This window comes from Salvelinus namaycush, unplaced genomic scaffold (genome assembly GCF_016432855.1).
Source record: "Salvelinus namaycush isolate Seneca unplaced genomic scaffold, SaNama_1.0 Scaffold7, whole genome shotgun sequence".
Lineage (NCBI taxonomy): Eukaryota > Metazoa > Chordata > Actinopteri > Salmoniformes > Salmonidae > Salvelinus > Salvelinus namaycush.
In genome coordinates, this window is record NW_024061419.1 from 938544 (window position 1) to 957355 (window position 18812).

Below are 18812 nucleotides of genomic sequence, written 5' to 3' on the forward strand. Positions count from 1 at the left end.
AGGATGAATAAAATAAGTAATGTAAACATAGCAGTAATTGCCAGGAAGCTCTACATTTGTTTTAAAATCACACTATAATTGTTAAAACTGGCCTCAGGTTATTGAGAGATCTGATTTAGGATTTACCCTCGTAGCAAGGTTGTTTTATCATGTGGAGGTTTCATTCGGGTCTCTAATTTAAAAATAACACAGTGTCTTTGGCAGGAGAAAGACCAGACTCAGAGGAACCAGAGCCAGGGACGTCCGAACCAGCAAGACGACACCAGTGCTCCCACTTTAGAAAGGGTTGTAACCGGTTATGGAACCTGAAACAACACGAGAAAATACACACAATGGAGAAGCCTTACCACTGCTCCCAGTGTGGAAAGAGTTTTAAGCTTTTAGGAACCCTTAAAGCTCACGAGAGAATACACACAGGGGAGAAGCCTTACCACTGCTCCCAGTGTGGAAAGAGTTTCAAACGGCCTTGTCATCTGAAACAACATGACAGAATACACACAGGGGAGAAGCCTTACCACTGCTCCCAGTGTGGACAGTGTTTCAAGCGGTCAGGGGAGCTGAAACAACATGAGAGAATACACACAGGGGAGAAGCCTTACCACTGCTTCCAGTGTGGAAAGTGTTTCAGCAGTTCAGGGGAGCTGAAACGACATGAGAGAATACACACAGGGGAGAAGCCTTACCACTGCTCCCAGTGTGGACAGTGTTTCAGCCAGAAAGGAAAGCTGAACCAACACGAGAGAATACACACAGGGGAGAAGCCTTACCACTGCTCCCAATGTGGAAAGAGTTTTAGGGTGTTAGAAACCCTTAAAGCCCACGGGAAAATACACACAGGGGAGAAGCCTTACCACTGCTCCCAGTGTGGAAAGTGTTTCAGCAGTTCAGGGGAGCTGAAACGACATGAGAGATTACACACAGGAGAGAAGCCTTACCACTGCTCCCAGTGTGGACAGTGTTTCAGCCAGAAAGGAAACCTGAACCAACACAAGAGAATACACACAGAGGAGAAGCCTTACCACTGCTCCCAGTGTGGAAAGCGTTTCAAACGGCCTTGTCATCTGAAACAACATGAGAGAATACACACAGGGGAGAAGCCTTACCACTGCTCCCAGTGTGGAAAGTGTTTCAGCAGTTCAGGGGAGCTGAAACGACATGAGAGAATACACACAGGGGAGAAGCCTTACCACTGCTCCCAGTGTGGAAAGAGTTTTAAGCTTTTAGGAACCCTTAAAGCTCATGAGAGAATACACACAGGGGAGAAGCCTTACCACTGCTCCCAATGTGGAAAGAGTTTTAAGGTGTTAGGAACCCTTAAAGCTCATGAGAGAATACACACAGGGGAGAAGCCTTACCACTGCTCCCAGTGTGGAAAGTGTTTCCGCCGTTCAGGGGAGCTGAAACAACATGAGAGAATACACACAGGGGAGAAGCCTTACCACTGCTCCCAGTGTGGAAAGAGTTTTGTGCTTTTAGGAACCCTTAATGCTCACGAGAGAATTCACACAGGAGAGAAGTATTACCACTGCTGCATTTGTGGAAAGAGTTTTAATCAGAAAAGCAACCTGAACCAACACGAGAAAGTACACAGAGGGGAGAAGCCTTACCACTCCTCCCAGGGTGCAAAGTTTTTGCCCATTTAGGAAGCCTGAAAGAACGCATGAGACTACACACAGAGGAGAAGGCTTAGAAATTGCTCAGACTGGGAAAACATATTACTCATCACAGTCACTTAAACATCATGAGAGAATCCACACAGAAGAGAAGAATTACTTGTATATTGATATTTCACATCTCATTGACTTAAAATTCATCAGAGAACATACACAGTGCTCCCATTGTCTTATATTGTTGACTGATAATGTGTTTACTTGTTTTTACCATATGAAATTAAATGGTACAAGGTATACTCAAACATATATTTGTTTGTTTTTATTAGAAAACATGAATTTAATATGGAGTATGTCAGTTTGAATATAAAGTAGATCAGATTCCATGTGTTTAAATGGTCCTTTTTTAAACTCTTTGTGTGTGTTTGTCTGGGTGTGTCATTCCTCCAGCACTACAGATAATACAGTGATATTTGGATGTGATGCATTTGTTCCATTGTTGACATTTGCATTTTTGGCCCACTGATGATTTAATGAAATTAAAATGTTCAGACTCTGTAATGGAAAATGTTAATTGTATGTGTCCACATAACTGAGTATGTGACTAACCTTGTGAAACGGTCCTATTATAATCTCCTGTTCCTAGACATAACTGAGTATGTGACTAACCTTGTGAAACTCTCCTATTATAAACTCCTGTTCTTGGGAGTATCATTCTGTGTTGCAAACCAATTTGCACCTGCGTCCTTGTATGAATAAAGTCCCGCCCAGGAACAGGAAACTATAAAGATATGTGCTCATCACCCAATGCTTTGGAATTCAGACTGTCTACACTGCGCTGTGTAACTCTGTTATTCTCTCTGAGCTCAGAAATAAATAATCTTGGTTTGACTTGGACTCCAGCATATCCACCACAACTCTGCCACGGATTGCTGTTTATTATTGTCTCAATGAAGAGTTCCTCGTTCCACTTTCCTGGGGTCATTTACAAGCCTCCCACTGGTTGAATAAACATTGTTTCCATGTCATTTAAACAAAACAAATCCATGTGATGATGATAGATGTAGAAAACTGATTGGATTTGTAAAAAGCCATCAACATCAGTTATTTTTAGTTATTTTTCATCCAACTGGCAACCTAAATCCAATGACAGGTGACATTTTGTGTTGAATTCACTTTAGTTGACGACTCAAAGAAATGTAAATAGAAACTAGATGTTGAACTGACGTCTGTGCCCAGTAGGCTGGTTTGAATAAGTAGCAGGTGTTGGATCAATATCCACCTTAGTAGCTAAGTTTGCATGTAATTTGAGACAGATTTTCATGTGAATATTCAGAACTCTGCATAAAACAATATATGCCTTTTCCCACCAGAAATGTTTCTATCAAACAGACTCATTGCAGATAAAAGGCTTTGCGTGACAAAACTTAAATATACATTTTTGAGCATAAAGGAGTTTCCACCGCCATTTCTCGCTTAAACATTTTTACTGACACAAAAAGACCCCACCATGTAAAACGAACTAACATATCGTCTGTCGGCTTTTATAAAATTGTAAAGGCATAACCTGTTTCCGTCAGCCCGGTCATTACTTTTGAAATATTTGGATCAATATCCACCTTCATGATATGGATGAAGCCTGATTTGGAATGTCTGAGTAGTTCTATCTGATGTCATAATACACCCCTCTGATAATCATGTGATATTTGGAATGTCTGAGTAGTTCTGTATGATGTCATAATAGTGATACATTTGCTCCATTGTTTCCATGTCAGTTGGTTTCCCACTGATGATTTATATCTAACAGAGGGGCTTTAAAGGAATAGTATGGTGACATCTTAGTGGGGCTTGAAATAAATAGGATTATTAATCATGAACTCCTACAGATACAATACACTGCAGCTTTGACTGCAAGAAGAGAATGGGCTGATGGGTGGTGGTGCTACTCTATAGGTAAGGCTGTCCAATATGAATGTTCAATACACACAATAGGTTGACTGGGGAGGTGATGTACCACAGTCAAAGTCCTGCAATAAGAGCTAAGAGACTAATATTTGTGTAAACTATATCAACTGTTTACAATTTGGCTCATGCATCCTCCCTTCTCTCCCCTGTAATGATTCCCCAGGTTGTTGCTGTAAATGACAATGTGTTCTCAGTTGACTTACCTTGTTAAATAAATAATAACCATGTTTCCATCCAAAGTTTATTCATTAGGATATATACAAATATGATGATGTCATAGTGATTTCATGACATGTGAATGAACAAGCCTTTTCATACTTTATAACATGGCTATATACAATGCCTTCAGAAAGTATTCAGACCCCTTGACTTTTTTCCACATTTTGTTACGTTACAGCCTTATTCTAAAATGTATTAAATCATTTTTTCCCCTCATCAATCTACACACAATATCCCATAATGACATCACAATATCCCATAATGACATCACAATATCCCATAATGACAAAACAAAAACAGATCTTTAGAAATTGTTGCAAATTTTATTTTATTTTTTACAACTGAAAACAGGTCATTCGGTAGCCAGTTAGCTGTGCTTCTATATACAGTGGGGAGAACAAGTATTTGATACACTGCCGATTTTGCAGGTTTTCCTACTTACAAAGCATGTAGAGGTCTGTAATTTTTATCATAGGTACACTTCAACTGTGAGAGACAGAATCTAAAACAAAAATCCAGAAAATCACATTGAATGACTTTTAAGTAATTAATTTGCATTTATTAATTGGCATCAATCAATGTTCCGGAACTTTAACACATGTTTCAGGATGAGTACTAGGAACTGACACATGTGGCATCAGACAGCTAACACGCTCCTCAGGGCGAATACTGTGCATACTACGCCAAACCAACAGCTCTGCCTTGGGGCGGCGATATTCACCCGGCTGTGCCCATGGTCCCTTGCGTCTAATATTTCCTCCCATGTCCAGGAGTCCTGAGATTTAGGTCGCTGCTTCTCCTGCTGCTGCTGCTGCTGCTGCTGCCGCCTGTTACCACGCTGCTTGGTCCTTGGTCCAAAAGACATTTGTGGAGTGGTTGAAGAACAAGTTTTAATGACTCCAACCTAAGTGTATGTAAACTTCCAACTTCAACTGTGTGTATATATATACTACAGCAAGATAATGTCCCAAAACATACCTCCAGGCTATGGGGTTCATCCTACAGCAAGATAATGGCCCAAAACATACCGCCAGGCTATGGGGTTCATCCTACAGCAAGATAATGGCCCAAAACATACCTCCGGGCTATGGGGTTCATCCTACAGCAAGATAATGGCCCAAAACATACCTCCGGGCTATGGGGTTCATCCTACAGCAAGATAATGGCCCAAAACATACCTCCGGGCTATGGGGTTCATCCTACAGCAAGATAATGGCCCAAAACATACCTCCGGGCTATGGGGTTCATCCTACAGCAAGATAATGGCCCAAAACATACCGCCAGGCTATGGGGTTCATCCTACAGCAAGATAATGGCCCAAAACATACCGCCAGGCTATGGGGTTCATCCTACAGCAAGATAATGGCCCAAAACATACCTCTGGGCTATGGGGTTCATCCTACAGCAAGATAATGGCCCAAAACATACCTCCAGGCTATGGGGTTCATCCTACAGCAAGATAATGGCCCAAAACATACCTCCGGGCTATGGGGTTCATCCTACAGCAAGATAATGGCCCAAAACATACCTCCGGGCTATGGGGTTCATCCTACAGCAAGATAATGGCCCAAAACATACCTCCAGGCTATGGGGTTCATCCTACAGCAAGATAATGGCCCAAAACATACCGCCAGGCTATGGGGTTCATCCTACAGCAAGATAATGGCCCAAAACATACCTCCGGGCTATGTCAGAACTACCTTAGAAGAAAAGAACAAGCCGGTAGTCTTCAAATCATGGAATGGCCAGTCTCCAGCCTTAAACCCCATGGTGCTGGTTTAGGATGAACTGGATTGAAGGTTGAAAGCAAAGAAACCCATGTAACACATGTGGGAATTTCTGTAACAGTGTTGGGAAGAACATTCCAAACAATAATTCGATTTCCATTGTAGAAAGAATGCCACGAGTTTGTTCGGCTGTTATGTCTGCAAAAAGGTGGCTACTTTGAGGAGTCAAAAAATGTTTGATTACATTTTTGATAAATAAAACAACTCCATGATTTATCTTTTTTGTCTCCAATTGTTTATTTGTTTCGATGCTTTAATTTCAGAGTACATTAAGATATTCAACTGTATGAATTTCAATACAAACTGGAAAAACTGGGGTGTTCTAAAAGTTTTGAACGGTGGTGTACATTATACATAGGCTGGTAAGGCTAATGTTAGCAGGCTAGTTGGCTAATGTTAGCAGGCTGGTAAGGCTAATGTTAGCAGGCTGGTAAGGCTAATGTTAGCAGGCTAGTTGGCTAATGTTAGCAGGCTGGTAAGGCTAATGTTAGCAGGCTAGTTGGCTAATGTTAGCAGGCTGGTAAGGCTAATGTTAGCAGGCTAGTTGGCTAATGTTAGCAGGCTGTTAAGGCTAATGTTAGCAGGCTAGTTGGCTAATGTTAGCAGGCTGGTAAGGCTAATGTTAGCAGGCTAGTTGGCTAGAAACCTTGCAAGTTGATTTGTAACAATAAATTCGTAAAGTATTTGCTTGTTAGTTTGATGAAAATGTAATTGAAACCAGTTGTTATGAGTGAAAATTATTGTTTAACTTGAAGTTATACATGTTAATTCATTTCTGTTGGAGTTTACAGGACCACTACTTAATTATCCCCAACATCATTCTGAGATAACAGTATATATGTATATTTACCCATGATACAGACAATTACATTGATGGAATCTACAATCTATGTTCAATATTAAAGCTGATCTTCCACCAAGGCATAACCCACTATAATACATGCAGTAGACTGAGTTACAATCTATGTTCGATATTAAAGCTGATCTGAGTTACTGAGTTGGGAAACCCTGCTCTAACTGGATATTTTTTCTCTCAAATTGAGATCAAAGTACGATATACAAAATATGATATACTTTGTCCATTTACATGGAAATTCATTTTGTGAAGTCAGCAAACAAATCCACAAACACAATCCACTTTAATACTGTTCAGAGGCCTATACTGACCCACCATGTATTGGACCCGCACCTGTACCATTTCTCACTGTTCAGAGGCCTATATTTGTCCTATGTCTTAATGTTCAGCAGCCTACATCTTTATCTCCTCTGTGTTTTATCTCATGTCTTCTCATGTTACCTAACTCTGTAAAACTCTTTTCACACTGGGAGCAGTGGTAAGGCTTCTCCCCTGTATGTATTCGCTCATGCGTTTTCAGGTTACACAAGTGGGTAAAACTCTTTCCACACTGGCAGCAGTGGTAAGGCTTCTCCCCTGTGTGTATTCTCTCGTGTGTTTTCAGGTTACTTAAGTGGGTAAAACTCTTTCCACAACGGGAGCAGTGGTACGGCTTTTCTCCTGTATGCATTCTCTCATGTATTTTCAGGGTCCCTAATGTAGTAAAACTCTTTCCACACTGGGAGCAGTGGTATGGCTTTTCCCCTGTATGCATTCTCTCATGTATTTTCAGGCTCCCCAACATTGTAAAACTCTTTTCACACTGGGAACAGTGGTGAGGCTTCTCCCCTGTATGTATTCTCTCGTGTCGTTTCAGGTCCCTTAACTGGTTAAAACCCGTTCCAAACTTGGAGCAGTGGTAAGACTTCTCTCCTGTGTGTATTCTCTCATGTTGGTTCAGGTGGGCTTTCTGGTTAAAACTCTTTCCACACTGGGAGCAGTGGTAAGGCTTCTCCCCTGTGTGTATTCTAGCGTGTTGTTTCAGGTATCCTTTCTGGTTAAAACTCTTTCCACACTGGGAGCAGTGGTACAGCTTTTCTCCTGTATGTATTCTCTCATGTATTGTCAGGCTCCCAAATGTTGTATAACTCTTTCCACACTGGGAGCAGTGGTAACGCTTCTCCCCTGTGTGTATACGCTCATGTGTTTTCAGGTTACATAACTGAGTAAAACTCTTTCCACACTGGGAGCAGTGGTAAGGCTTCTCCCCTGTGTGTATTCTCTCATGTTGTTTCAGGTCCCTTAACCGGTTACAGCCCGTTCCACACTGGGAGCAGTGGTAAGGCTTTACCTGTGTGTTTATTCTCTCATGTGTTTTCAGGTTACGTAAGTGGTTAAAACTCTTTCCACACTGGGAGCGCTGGTGTCGTCTTGCTGGTTTGGACGTCTCTGGTTCCACTGAGTCTGGTCTTTCAATCAATCAATAGATATATATATATATATACACAACACTAATAGCTGTATGATACAGAACATGACCTACACACTTCTTTAAACCTAAAATAAGTAAAGAAGTAAAATTTCTGTGGAAGTCCAAAATTTGTTTTTACGTCGAAGACACAAAGCACATAAAAAACATCTCCCCATTGTCGAAAGGGTTCGACACATGCTGTTTAAATGGCCCAATTTATTTAGATGTTCACAAATTTTCTACATTTTGACAAATCGCTGATGTTCTGACATTTCGGGGTAAAAAAATCTGGTGAAATATTTTGGAGATGTTCCTAAAACTATATAAATAAACAAAATACGAAAAGGCTTGTTCATTCACATGTCATGAATTCACTATGACATATGTTCCTAAAACTGATAGCAACTATACTGAACGAAAATATAAACGCAACATGTAAAGTGTTGGTCCCATGTTTCATGAGCTGAAATAAAAGATTGCAGTATTTTGTGCACAAAGTTGTTTACGTCCCTGTTAGTGAACATTTATCCTTTGCCAAGATAATCCATCCACCTGACAGATGTGGCATATCAAGAAGCTGATTAAACAGCATTATCATTACACAGGTGCACTTTGTGCTTGGGACAATAAAAGCCACACTAAAATGTGCCGTTGTCACACAACAATGCCACAGATGTCTCAGAGGGAGCGTGCAATTGGCATGCTGACTGCAGGAATGTCCACCGGAGCTGTTGCCATGGAATTGAATGTACAACACCAGTCAAAAGTTTGGACTCGCCTACTAAAGGGTTATTCTTTATTTTTACTATTTTCTGCATTGTAGAATAGTGAAGACATCAAAACTATGAAATAACACATTAAATCATGTAGTACCCAAAAGAAGTGTTAAACAAATCTAAATATTTTAGATTCTTCACAGTAGCCACCCTTTGCTGTGATGACAGCTTTGCACACTCTTGGCATTCTCTCAACCAGCTTCACCTGGAATGCTTTTCCAACAGTCTTGAAGGAGTTCCCACATATGCTGAGCACTTGTTGGCTGCTTTTCCTTCACTCTGCGGTCCAACTCCATCCCAAACCATCTCAATTTGGTTGAGGTCGGGGGATTGTGGAGGCCAGGTCATCTAATGCAGCACTCTCCTTGGTCAAATAGCCCTTACACTACCTGGAGGTGTGTTGGGTCATTGTCCTGTTGAAAAACAAATGATAGTCCCACAAAGACCAAACCAGATGGGATTGCGTATCGCTGCAGAATACTGTGGTAGCCAACCTGGTTAAGTGTGCCTTGAATTCTAAATAAAATCACTGACAGTGTCACCAGCAAAGCACCCACACACCATCAAATCTCCTCCTCCATGCTTCACGGTGGGAACCACACATGCAGAGATCTTCCGTTCACCTACTCTGCGTCTCACAAAGACATGGCACTTGGAACCAAAAATCTCAAATTTGGACTCATCAGACCGAAAGACAGATTTCCACAAGTCTAATCTCCATTGATCGTGTTGCTTGGCTAAAGCAAGTCTCTTCTTATTATTGGTGTCCTTTAGTAGTGGTTTCTTTGCAGCAATTCGACCATGAAGGCCTGATTCACACAGTCTCCTCTGAACAGTTGATGTTGAGATGTGTCTCTTAATTGAACTCTGTGAAGCATTTATTTGGGCTGCAATTTCTGAGGCTGGTAACTCTAATGAACTTATCCTCTGCAGTAGAAGTAACTCTGGGTCTTCCATTCCTGTGGTGGTCCTCATGAGAGCCCGTTTCATTAAAGCAGTTGATGGTTTTTGCGACTGCACTTGAAGAAACTTTCAAAGTTCTTGACATTTTCCTGATTGACTGACCTTTATGTCTTAAAGGACAGTTGTTTCTCTTTGCTTATTTGAGCTGTTCTTGCCATAATATGGACTTGGTCTATTACCAAATAGGGCTATCTTCTGTATACCACCCCTACCTCGTCACAACACGACTGATTGGCTCCAACGCATTAAGAAGGAAATAAAATCCACAAATTAACTTAACAAGGCACAGATGTTAATTGAAATGCATTCCAGGTGATTACCACATGAAGCTGGTTGAGAGAATGCCAAGAGTGTGCAAAGCTGTCATCAAGGCAAAGGGTGGCTACTTTGAAGAATCTCAAATATAAAGTATATTTTGATTTGTTTAACAATTTCTGGTTACTGCATGATGTGTTATTTCATAGTTGATGTCTTCATGTCTTTTTACTATGTTCTACACAGTAGAACATAGTAAAAAATAAAGCAAAACCCTGGAATGAGTAGGTGTCCCCACACTTTTGACTGGTACTGTAAATTCCTCTACCATAAGCTGCCTCCAACGTCGTTTTAGAGAATTTGGCAGTATGTCCAACCGACCTCACAAACGCAGACCACGAATAACCAAAACTTCCACAGCCACCCGGACACTGGATAAAACTGAGTAGAACGTCTCTCTGTAATAAAACCCTTTTGTGGGGAAAAACTCCTTCGGAATTGCCTGGCTCCCCAGTGGGTGGGCCTATGCCCTCCCAGTCATGTCAAGTCTGCGCCCCTGCCCAGTCATGTCAAGTCCATAGATCAGGGCCTAATTAATTTATTTACAGTGACTGATTTCCTTATATGAACTGTAAATCGTTGAATGTTGCGTTTATATTTTGTTCAGTCTATATATAGCCATATTATACAGTATGAAGAGGCGTGTTCATCCACATGTCATGAATTCACTGTGACATCATATTTGTATACGTTTTATTAGACTTATGATGTAATAGATCATATGGGTTGAGTAGTGTTTTATGATGTAATAGATCCTATGGGTTGAGTAGTGTTTTATGATGTAATAGATCATATGAGTTGAGTAGTGTTTTATGATGTAATAGATCATACGGGTTGAGTAGTGATTTATGATGTAATAGACCATACGGGTTGAGTAGTGTTTTATGATGTAATAGATCATATGGGTTGAGTAGTGTTTTATGATGTAATAGATCATATGGGTTGAGTAGTGTTTTATGATGTAATAGATCATACGGGTTGAGTAGTGCTTTATGATGTAATAGACCATACGGGTTGAGTAGTGTTTTATGATGTAATAGATCATATGGGTTGAGTAGTGTTTTATGATGTAATAGATCATATGGGTTAAGTAGTGTTTTATGATGTAATAGATCATATGGGTTGAGTAGTGTTTTATGATGTAATAGATCATATGGGTTGAGTAGTGTTTTATGATGTAATAGATCATATGGGTTGAGTAGTGTTTTATGATGTAATAGATCATATGGGTTGAGTAGTGTTTTATGATGTAATAGATCATACGGGTTGAGTGGTGTTTTATGATGTAATAGATCATACGGGTTAAAGTGTTTATTATGTAATAGATCAAATGGGTTGAAAAGTGTTTTTTCTCAGATATAAACAAACAATTCAAAGCCAAAGGCCAATAGCTTTAATAAAACAACAAATTTGTCAACACACTGCGGATTTCTGAATAATTTATTAACTGGCAAAGTAGCAAAGTGACGGCCTCATCCAGAAACGTCACAAGTCACGTTTTTGCAGCTGTTTCAGTACAACACTACAGGGAGAGAGAGGGGGAGAGGACAAACTCCACTGGACTAGTTTCATAGTATGGAATCACTTAGGAGTTTCTGGATGTTGGGTAAACTTTTCCTTTAAAGCATCATTGAGAAATAATTAATTAAAGTTGGAACATTTGTAGACTAGCGGTTAAGAGTGTTGGGCCAGTAACTGAAATGTCTACGGTTCGATGCCCCATGACGTCAAGTAGGAAAAATCCTCCTTTAAGACCCCATCATGTTTTCAATGTGTGAGTCTGGTAGTGCTAGTCTATCTATTCTATTCTTAATACCTGCTTGGCGCCCCAACAAAATCTTTATCTTTACCCCCCTTTAATAATTCAGCTATGTAGGACTAGCGTATTCCTTTTTATATGGTCTATTGGTTTCCCTCTTTTCATTGGCAGAATCCTTTTTCAGTGTTATGATATTCATAACATCCATATCCACCAGTCTATCTTCCTGTCAACTAACAGAACTCTGCTGGTTGTCCTGGTAACAGATACCAGTGGGCAGATCTATTTTATTTGTTCAAACTAAACTACAACACTTACTTTGATGAGTCAAATCTGATCCTTTCTTCTCTTCTCCTCCTCTCACAGTTCCACTCAGCCCTGTTGTTTTCCTGCAGTCCACCAGCAGCACAGACAACCTCTTCATACCCAGCAGTAAGGTGCTACCGGGAGAGGCACGACACGGGGACTCCGGGAGGGAGGAAGGGCTAGCGTTGTCCTGGTAACCATAAAGAGGGGACACAGACACATATCCTTATGAATGCTGATGTTACTGTTGTCATAAAGTGCTTTACAGAAAACCAGCCCCTGATAGAGGAAGCTGTATGCTAGACCAGACCAAGCTGTACCATCTGGTGGTCTGATCTGGAGAGACTCTTCTCTGCCTCATCAGCATCAGGATGTTGTTGAGGCTCCCCAGAGGATCCACAATAGTCATGTCTCTCTCCTGTGTGAATGAGAACATCAAACAGATGGTAAACGTATGACAATCTATTACAATCATAGGGTCTTACAAGAGACCAAATAAAATGGCCACTTTCATCATGATTTTTAAATATATTGTTTGTGATGCAAATGTGAAAGGGTGACTTTCACGTATACTTGAGTCCTTTTCTATTAAGGTATCTTTACTTATATTCAAGTATGACAATTGGGTACTTTTTCCACCACTGTGATTCATTGGTTCTTACAATAGGCATGAATGTGTCTAAAAAGGGCCTATAAAATATTATTTGTGATGCAAATGTTAAAGGGTCGTTCCACTAAATGGGTGCCTTTTGTGTCCCTTTGATATTTTAAGTAGAAATTATGCACCAATATTGAATTTGAAAAGACTGTTATATTAGATGAGGGGAACTTTAATATAGACCACATGGAGAATTCGATACATCTAATTTAAAAGTCCCCAAAATAAATGTACCAATGGCAGATTGAAACTTTAAAAAATTTTACAGTACGAAACGGGTGGGTATAATTTGTGGAACGTTCAAACACGAATCTTCGTAAAGTACAAGGATGCCAACAAACAACGCATACAAAGTAGCATGATCAATTCACCAGCTAACTAGCTGCCAAAAGGGCATCAACTCACCATGTAGCTTATTCTTAATGTTTGTCCATAGGCTACCAGAGCGAGGACAGACATTTTTCGGAATAAACGTGGTGAGTAAAAAACCTAATGAAATAGCCCACTCCCTACCCGGTATCCTATTCTGCCGCTATACAACTGTGTATGCGTTGTTTGTTGGCATCCTTGCTCGAAACATATTAAAATATAGAACTTCAGTAGAATGCCCCACAGTTCAACAACTGCAGAGTTTGTGCCCCTGCTTTTAAGACAGTACTCACTGGTGATAATCTGATATTCTGTCTCCTCCTCTTTCACTCCAAAAACGTCTTCCATCTTCACCTTTATTGAGATAGCATCCTCTTCCTCCTTTTTCATTCTGAAAGGTTCTTTCTCTTCTTCCCTCACTATAACAGCCTCTTCTTTCTTCACTATAACAGCCTCTTCTTCCTTCGCTATAACAGCCTCTTCTTCATTCACTATAACAGCCTCTTCTTCCTTCGCTATAACAGCCTCTTCTTCATTCACTATAACAGCCTCTTCTTCCTTCACTATAACAGCCTCTTCTTCCTTCGCTATAACAGCCTCCTCGTCCTCCTTTTTCATTCTGAAAGGTTCTTTCTCTTCTTTCACTGTAATACCCTCCTCTTCTTCTTCTTTCACGGCAATGTTCAGCGCCAGAGCTTCTTTCTCCGTCCAGCAGACCTCCTCTTCTTTAGCAGGGGAGGAGTAGTTTAGTGAACTCATGGTCAGGGATGTTAGCTAGCGAGTTAGCATTAGCGACTAGCCTAGTGCTAGGCTCAGCATCAATCTTTAACAAGTTTGCAAATTGAACAAGCAAATTAGGTTCAAGTTAACCAGTTAATAAGTCTACAGAATTGTGTTTACAACATTGAGATTAGATAATTTACATTAACGTGGTCTAAAGCGTCAATCTTTCAGCTTTATGTTGGCAAGCAAGCTACCAAGATGGATGAAAGAGTAGGTGCGTTGTTGTTGGTGAAGAAGCGTTCCGTCCAGTAAATTATACGTCACGCAAGAAGCATCACCTGAAAGACGCACATCCGCCATCTGCTGACTGGAGTGGGTAACGCAGTTTGGAAACAAGTTACTACACTTTTTGTACTGGAAAGAACGTCATAATAATTGAACAATAAGTTGATGTTTTTTCTCTTATGTCTTACAAATAATACTTTCCTGTACACAGACGTAGATGCTGAATATGAATATCAAATAAAATAAAATGTATTTATATAGACCTTCGTACACCAGCTGATATCTCAAAGTGCTGTACAGAAACCCAGCCTAAAACCCCAAACAGCAAGCAATGCAGGTGTAGAAGCACGGATGATGAATAAATACTTCCATGAATAGGTAAGGTGTTAAAACACATTTGCTCTGTTCATTTTTCACATTCGTTTTTATCTAGATGTGACCGTACTACTCCCTTAAAGCCACGCTCTATAAGATACAAATCATCCTGTAAACAACAGAGCAAATACGGTGAAGCATTGTGGTGGCAGCATCATGCTGTGGGGTTGTTTTTCAGTGGCAGGGACTGGGAGACTAGTCAGGATTGAATGGAAAGATGAACAGAGCAGATGTATTCTTATTTTGAATCCCAGCCGCCGTAGGAGGCCTTTTGCCTTTTAGTAGGCCGTCATTGTGAATAAGAATTTGTTCTTAACTGACTTGCCTAGTTAAATAAAGGATAAATAATAAATAAAATACAGAGAGATCATTAATGAAAACCTGCTCCAGAGCACTCAGGACCTCAGACTGGGACAAAGGTTCAGCTTCCAACAGAACAACAACCCTAAGCACACAGCCAAGACAACGCAGAAGTGGCTTCGGGACAAGTCTCTGAATGTCCCTGAGTGGCCCAGCCAGAGCCTGGACTTGAACCCCATCGAACGTCTCTGGAGAGACCTGAAAATAGCTGTGCAGCGACGCTCCCCATCCAACCTGACAGAGCTTGAGAGGATCTGTAGAGAAGAATGTGAGAAAAATACAGGTGTACCCAAGAATACTCGAGCCTGTAATTGCTGCCAAAGGTGCTTCAACAAAGTACTGAGTAAAGGGTCTGAATACTTATGTAAATGTTATATTTCAGTTTTTAATTATAAAATACATTTGCCATAATGTCTAAAACCCTGTCTTTGCTTTAACATTATGGAGTATTGTGTGTAGATTGAAGAGGAAAACATCCCAATTTAATCAATTTGAGAACAAGGCTGTAACGTAACAACATGTGGAAAAGTCAAGAGGTCTGAATACCTCCCGAATGTAAGTGATTGTGGTGGTGTATGTAGACCAGAATATCAGGAACAGGCTGGATGTGAGAAGGAGGATGGCATCTCACTGCCATTCAGCATTCAGGAAGTAAACTGAAAATGCCAATTCTCTTCTATGGTTTTCAATGAGGAATATGTTGAATTGGAATTTGGTTAACTTCCTGAAATGACTGGAATTGAAATGGAATTGACTCCAACCCTGGTTTTACTACAAAGCTGTCAACGTCATCATTTAGTCAATCGATGTTATAATGCATAACGCTCACAGATGTGCTTGTTCTCATTCAGACTACATTTTCTAATTGAATAACAGAATAGAAGAAAAACTTCATGATTTCTCAATTTGCAATCAGAGTACATTTTCTAATTGAATAAAACAGAATTAAACAAATAAAATGTATTATGCACCTGAGTATCTTCAACATGGACAATCTGGTTGATTCTCTGCTCAACAACACTGACTGTGAATCAATCTGGTTGATTCTCTGCTCAACAACACTGACTGTGAATCAATCTGGTTGATTCTCTGCTCAACAACACTGACTGTGAATCAATCTGGTTGATTCTCTGCTCAACAACACTGACTGTGAATCAATCTGGTTGATTCTCTGCTCGACAACACTGACTGTGAATCAATCTGGTTGATTCTCTGCTCAACAACACTGACTGTGAATCAATCTGGTTGATTCTCTGCTCAACAACACTGACGGCGTCAAACTTTGATGTGTGTCCAGGCTGTCACTTCTGTCATCAGCTACTAACACAAAGTGTAGAGTGTAGACTTTGTATAGTCACTGTACAGCCTTAACTGTGGAGTGACCTCATTAAATGGGATATCAGCCAACTCACTGACAACCACAGAACACAACTATGTATAGTTTACACAAATATTAGCATCTTAGCTCTTATTGCAGGACTTTGAATGTGGTACATCACCTCCATAACCAACCTATTGTGTGTATTGAACATTCATATTGGACTGTAGCAGCTAGCTATCTGGCTACTGATCAACCTATTGTGTGTATTGAACATTCATATTGGACTGTAGCAGCTAGCTAACTGGCTACTGATCAACCTATTGTGTGTATTGAACATTCATATTGGACTGTAGCAGCTAGCTAACTGGCTACTGATCAACCTAGTGTGTGTATTGAACATTCATATTGAACAGCCTTACCTATATAGTAGCACCACCACCCATCAGCCCATTCTCTTCTTGATGTCAAAGCTGCAGTGTATTGTTGGTATAGGAGTATTAAATTAATGAATAATCCTATTTATTTAAAGCACCGCTAAGATGTCACCATACTATTCCTTTAAAGCCCCTCTGTCAGATATAAATCATCAGAGTGGGAAACCAACTGACATGGAAACAATGGAGCAAATGTATCACTATCAGAGGGGTGTATTATGACATCATATAGAACTACTCAGACATTCCAAATATCACTTGATTATCAGAGGGGTGTATTATGACATCATATAGAACTACTCAGACATTCCAAATATCACTTGATTATCAGAGGGGTGTATTATGACATCAGATAGAACTACTCAGATATTCCAAATCAGGCTTCATCCATATCATGAAGGTGGATATTGATCCAACCATTTCAAAAGTAATGACTGGGCTGATGGAAACAGGATATGCCTTTACACTTTTATAAATGCCGACAGACGATTTGTTACTTCGTTTGACAATTTGTTTGTATATTTGTGTCAGTAAAAATGTCTAAGCGAGAAATGGCTGTGGAAACTCCTTAATGCTCAAATATTTATATAATAACAATCACATCTTAGTTAACCTGGAGTCACATGATGATATGTTGTGTGGTCCTCCCACTACGACTTGGGAACCCATGTAGTTTATTAGGCTACAGATGAAATAAGTTATGAACTTCACAGGGTGGTGAAAGAGCATGTGATGAGCTTGATGCTCCATTCCAATACATGTTGATGGTCTTATATTGGTGACATGATGATTGATGGTTGGTTGCCATTTGACAAATAAAATAATAATCTCATAATTCGGGTAACAACGTTTATTCAACCAGTGGGAGGCTTGTAAATGCCTCCAGGAAAGTAAAACAAAGAACTCTTCATTGAGACAATGATAAACAGCAATCCGTGGGAGAATTGTGGTGGATATTATAAAATAAGGATCTGCTGGAGTCCAAGTCAAACCAAGATTCTTTATTTCTGAGCTCAGAGAGAATAACAGAGTTACACAGCGCAGTGTAGACAGTCTGAATTCTGAAGCATTGGGTGATGAGCACATATCTTTATAGTTTCCTGTTCCTGGGAGGGACTTTATTCATACAAGGACACAGGTGCAGCTGGTTTGCAACACAGAATGATACTCCCAGGAACAGGAGATTATAATAGGACAGTTTCACAAGGTTAGTCACATACTCAGTTATGTGGACACATACAATTAACGTTTTCCATTACAGAGTCTGAACATTTTCATGTCATTAAATCATCAGTGGGCCAAAAATGCAAATGTCAACAATGGAGCAAATGCATCACATCCAAATATAAATTGATTATCTGTAGTGCTGGAGGAATGACACACCCAGATAAACACACAAAGAGTTTTAAAAAAGGACCATTTAAAACAAGGAACCTGATCTTCTTTATATTCAAACTGACATACTCCATATTAAATTCATGTTTTCTAATAAAAACAAACAAATATATGTTTGAGTATACCTTGTACCATTTAATTTCATATGGTAAAAACAAGTAAACACATTATCAGTCAACAATATAAGACAATGGGAGCACTGTGTATGTTCTCTGATGAATTTTAAGTCAATGTGATGTGAAATATCAATATACAAGTAATTCTTCTCTTCTGTGTGGATTCTCTCATGATGTTTAAGTGACTGTGATGAGTAATATGTTTTCCCATTCTGAGCATTTTGTAAGCCTTCTCCTCTGTGTGCAGTCTTGTGTGTTATTTAAGGCTTCCTAATTTGTTAAAATGCATTGAACACTGGGAGCAGTGGTAAGGCTTCTCGACTGTGTGTATTCGCTTATGTGTTTTCAGTTGACATAAGTTGGAAAAACTCTTTCCACACTGGTAACAGTGGTACAGCTTTTCTCCTGTATGTATTCTCTCATGTATTCTCAGAGTCCCTAATATTGTAAACCGCTTTCCAAACTGGGAGCAATGGTAGGACATCTCCCCTATGTGTATTCTCTCATGTGTTTTCAGGTCCCTTAACTGGTTACAACCCTTTCCACACTGGGAGCAGTGGTAAGGCTTCACCCCTGTGTGTATTGGATTGGGTGTCCTTTCTGGTTAAAACTCTTTCCAGGCCCTCTACTCTTTTCTATTTTTGCCAATGACCATACAGTTTTTTAATTCCTTAACAGTTCTAACAATCAGTTTCTTAACAGGTATTATCAATAATTGGAAGAAACAATTTCATATGGTGAAAACAGGTAAACACATTATCAGTCAACAA

The 18812-nt window shown here is 39.9% G+C and overlaps 1 protein-coding gene and 1 pseudogene across 1 annotated transcript; one reads left to right on the top strand and one right to left on the bottom strand.

The window, feature by feature from the left end:
• Positions 1-275: 275 nt before the first annotated feature.
• On the top strand, positions 276-1915 carry LOC120042491 (zinc finger protein 135-like). The gene has a single exon (XM_038987324.1). It carries the CDS (start codon positions 333-335, stop codon positions 1641-1643), a length of 1311 nt encoding a protein of 436 aa, XP_038843252.1. The 5' UTR covers positions 276-332; the 3' UTR covers positions 1644-1915.
• A 3657-nt stretch (positions 1916-5572) lies between these two features.
• LOC120042497 lies at positions 5573-18532 on the bottom strand (annotated as a pseudogene).
• Positions 18533-18812: the final 280 nt, after the last annotated feature.

Coding starts and splice junctions, on each gene's coding strand:
- LOC120042491 (XM_038987324.1), top strand. CDS start 333: ATGGAGAAGCCTTACCACTGCTCCCAGTGTGGAAAGAGTTTTAAGCTT.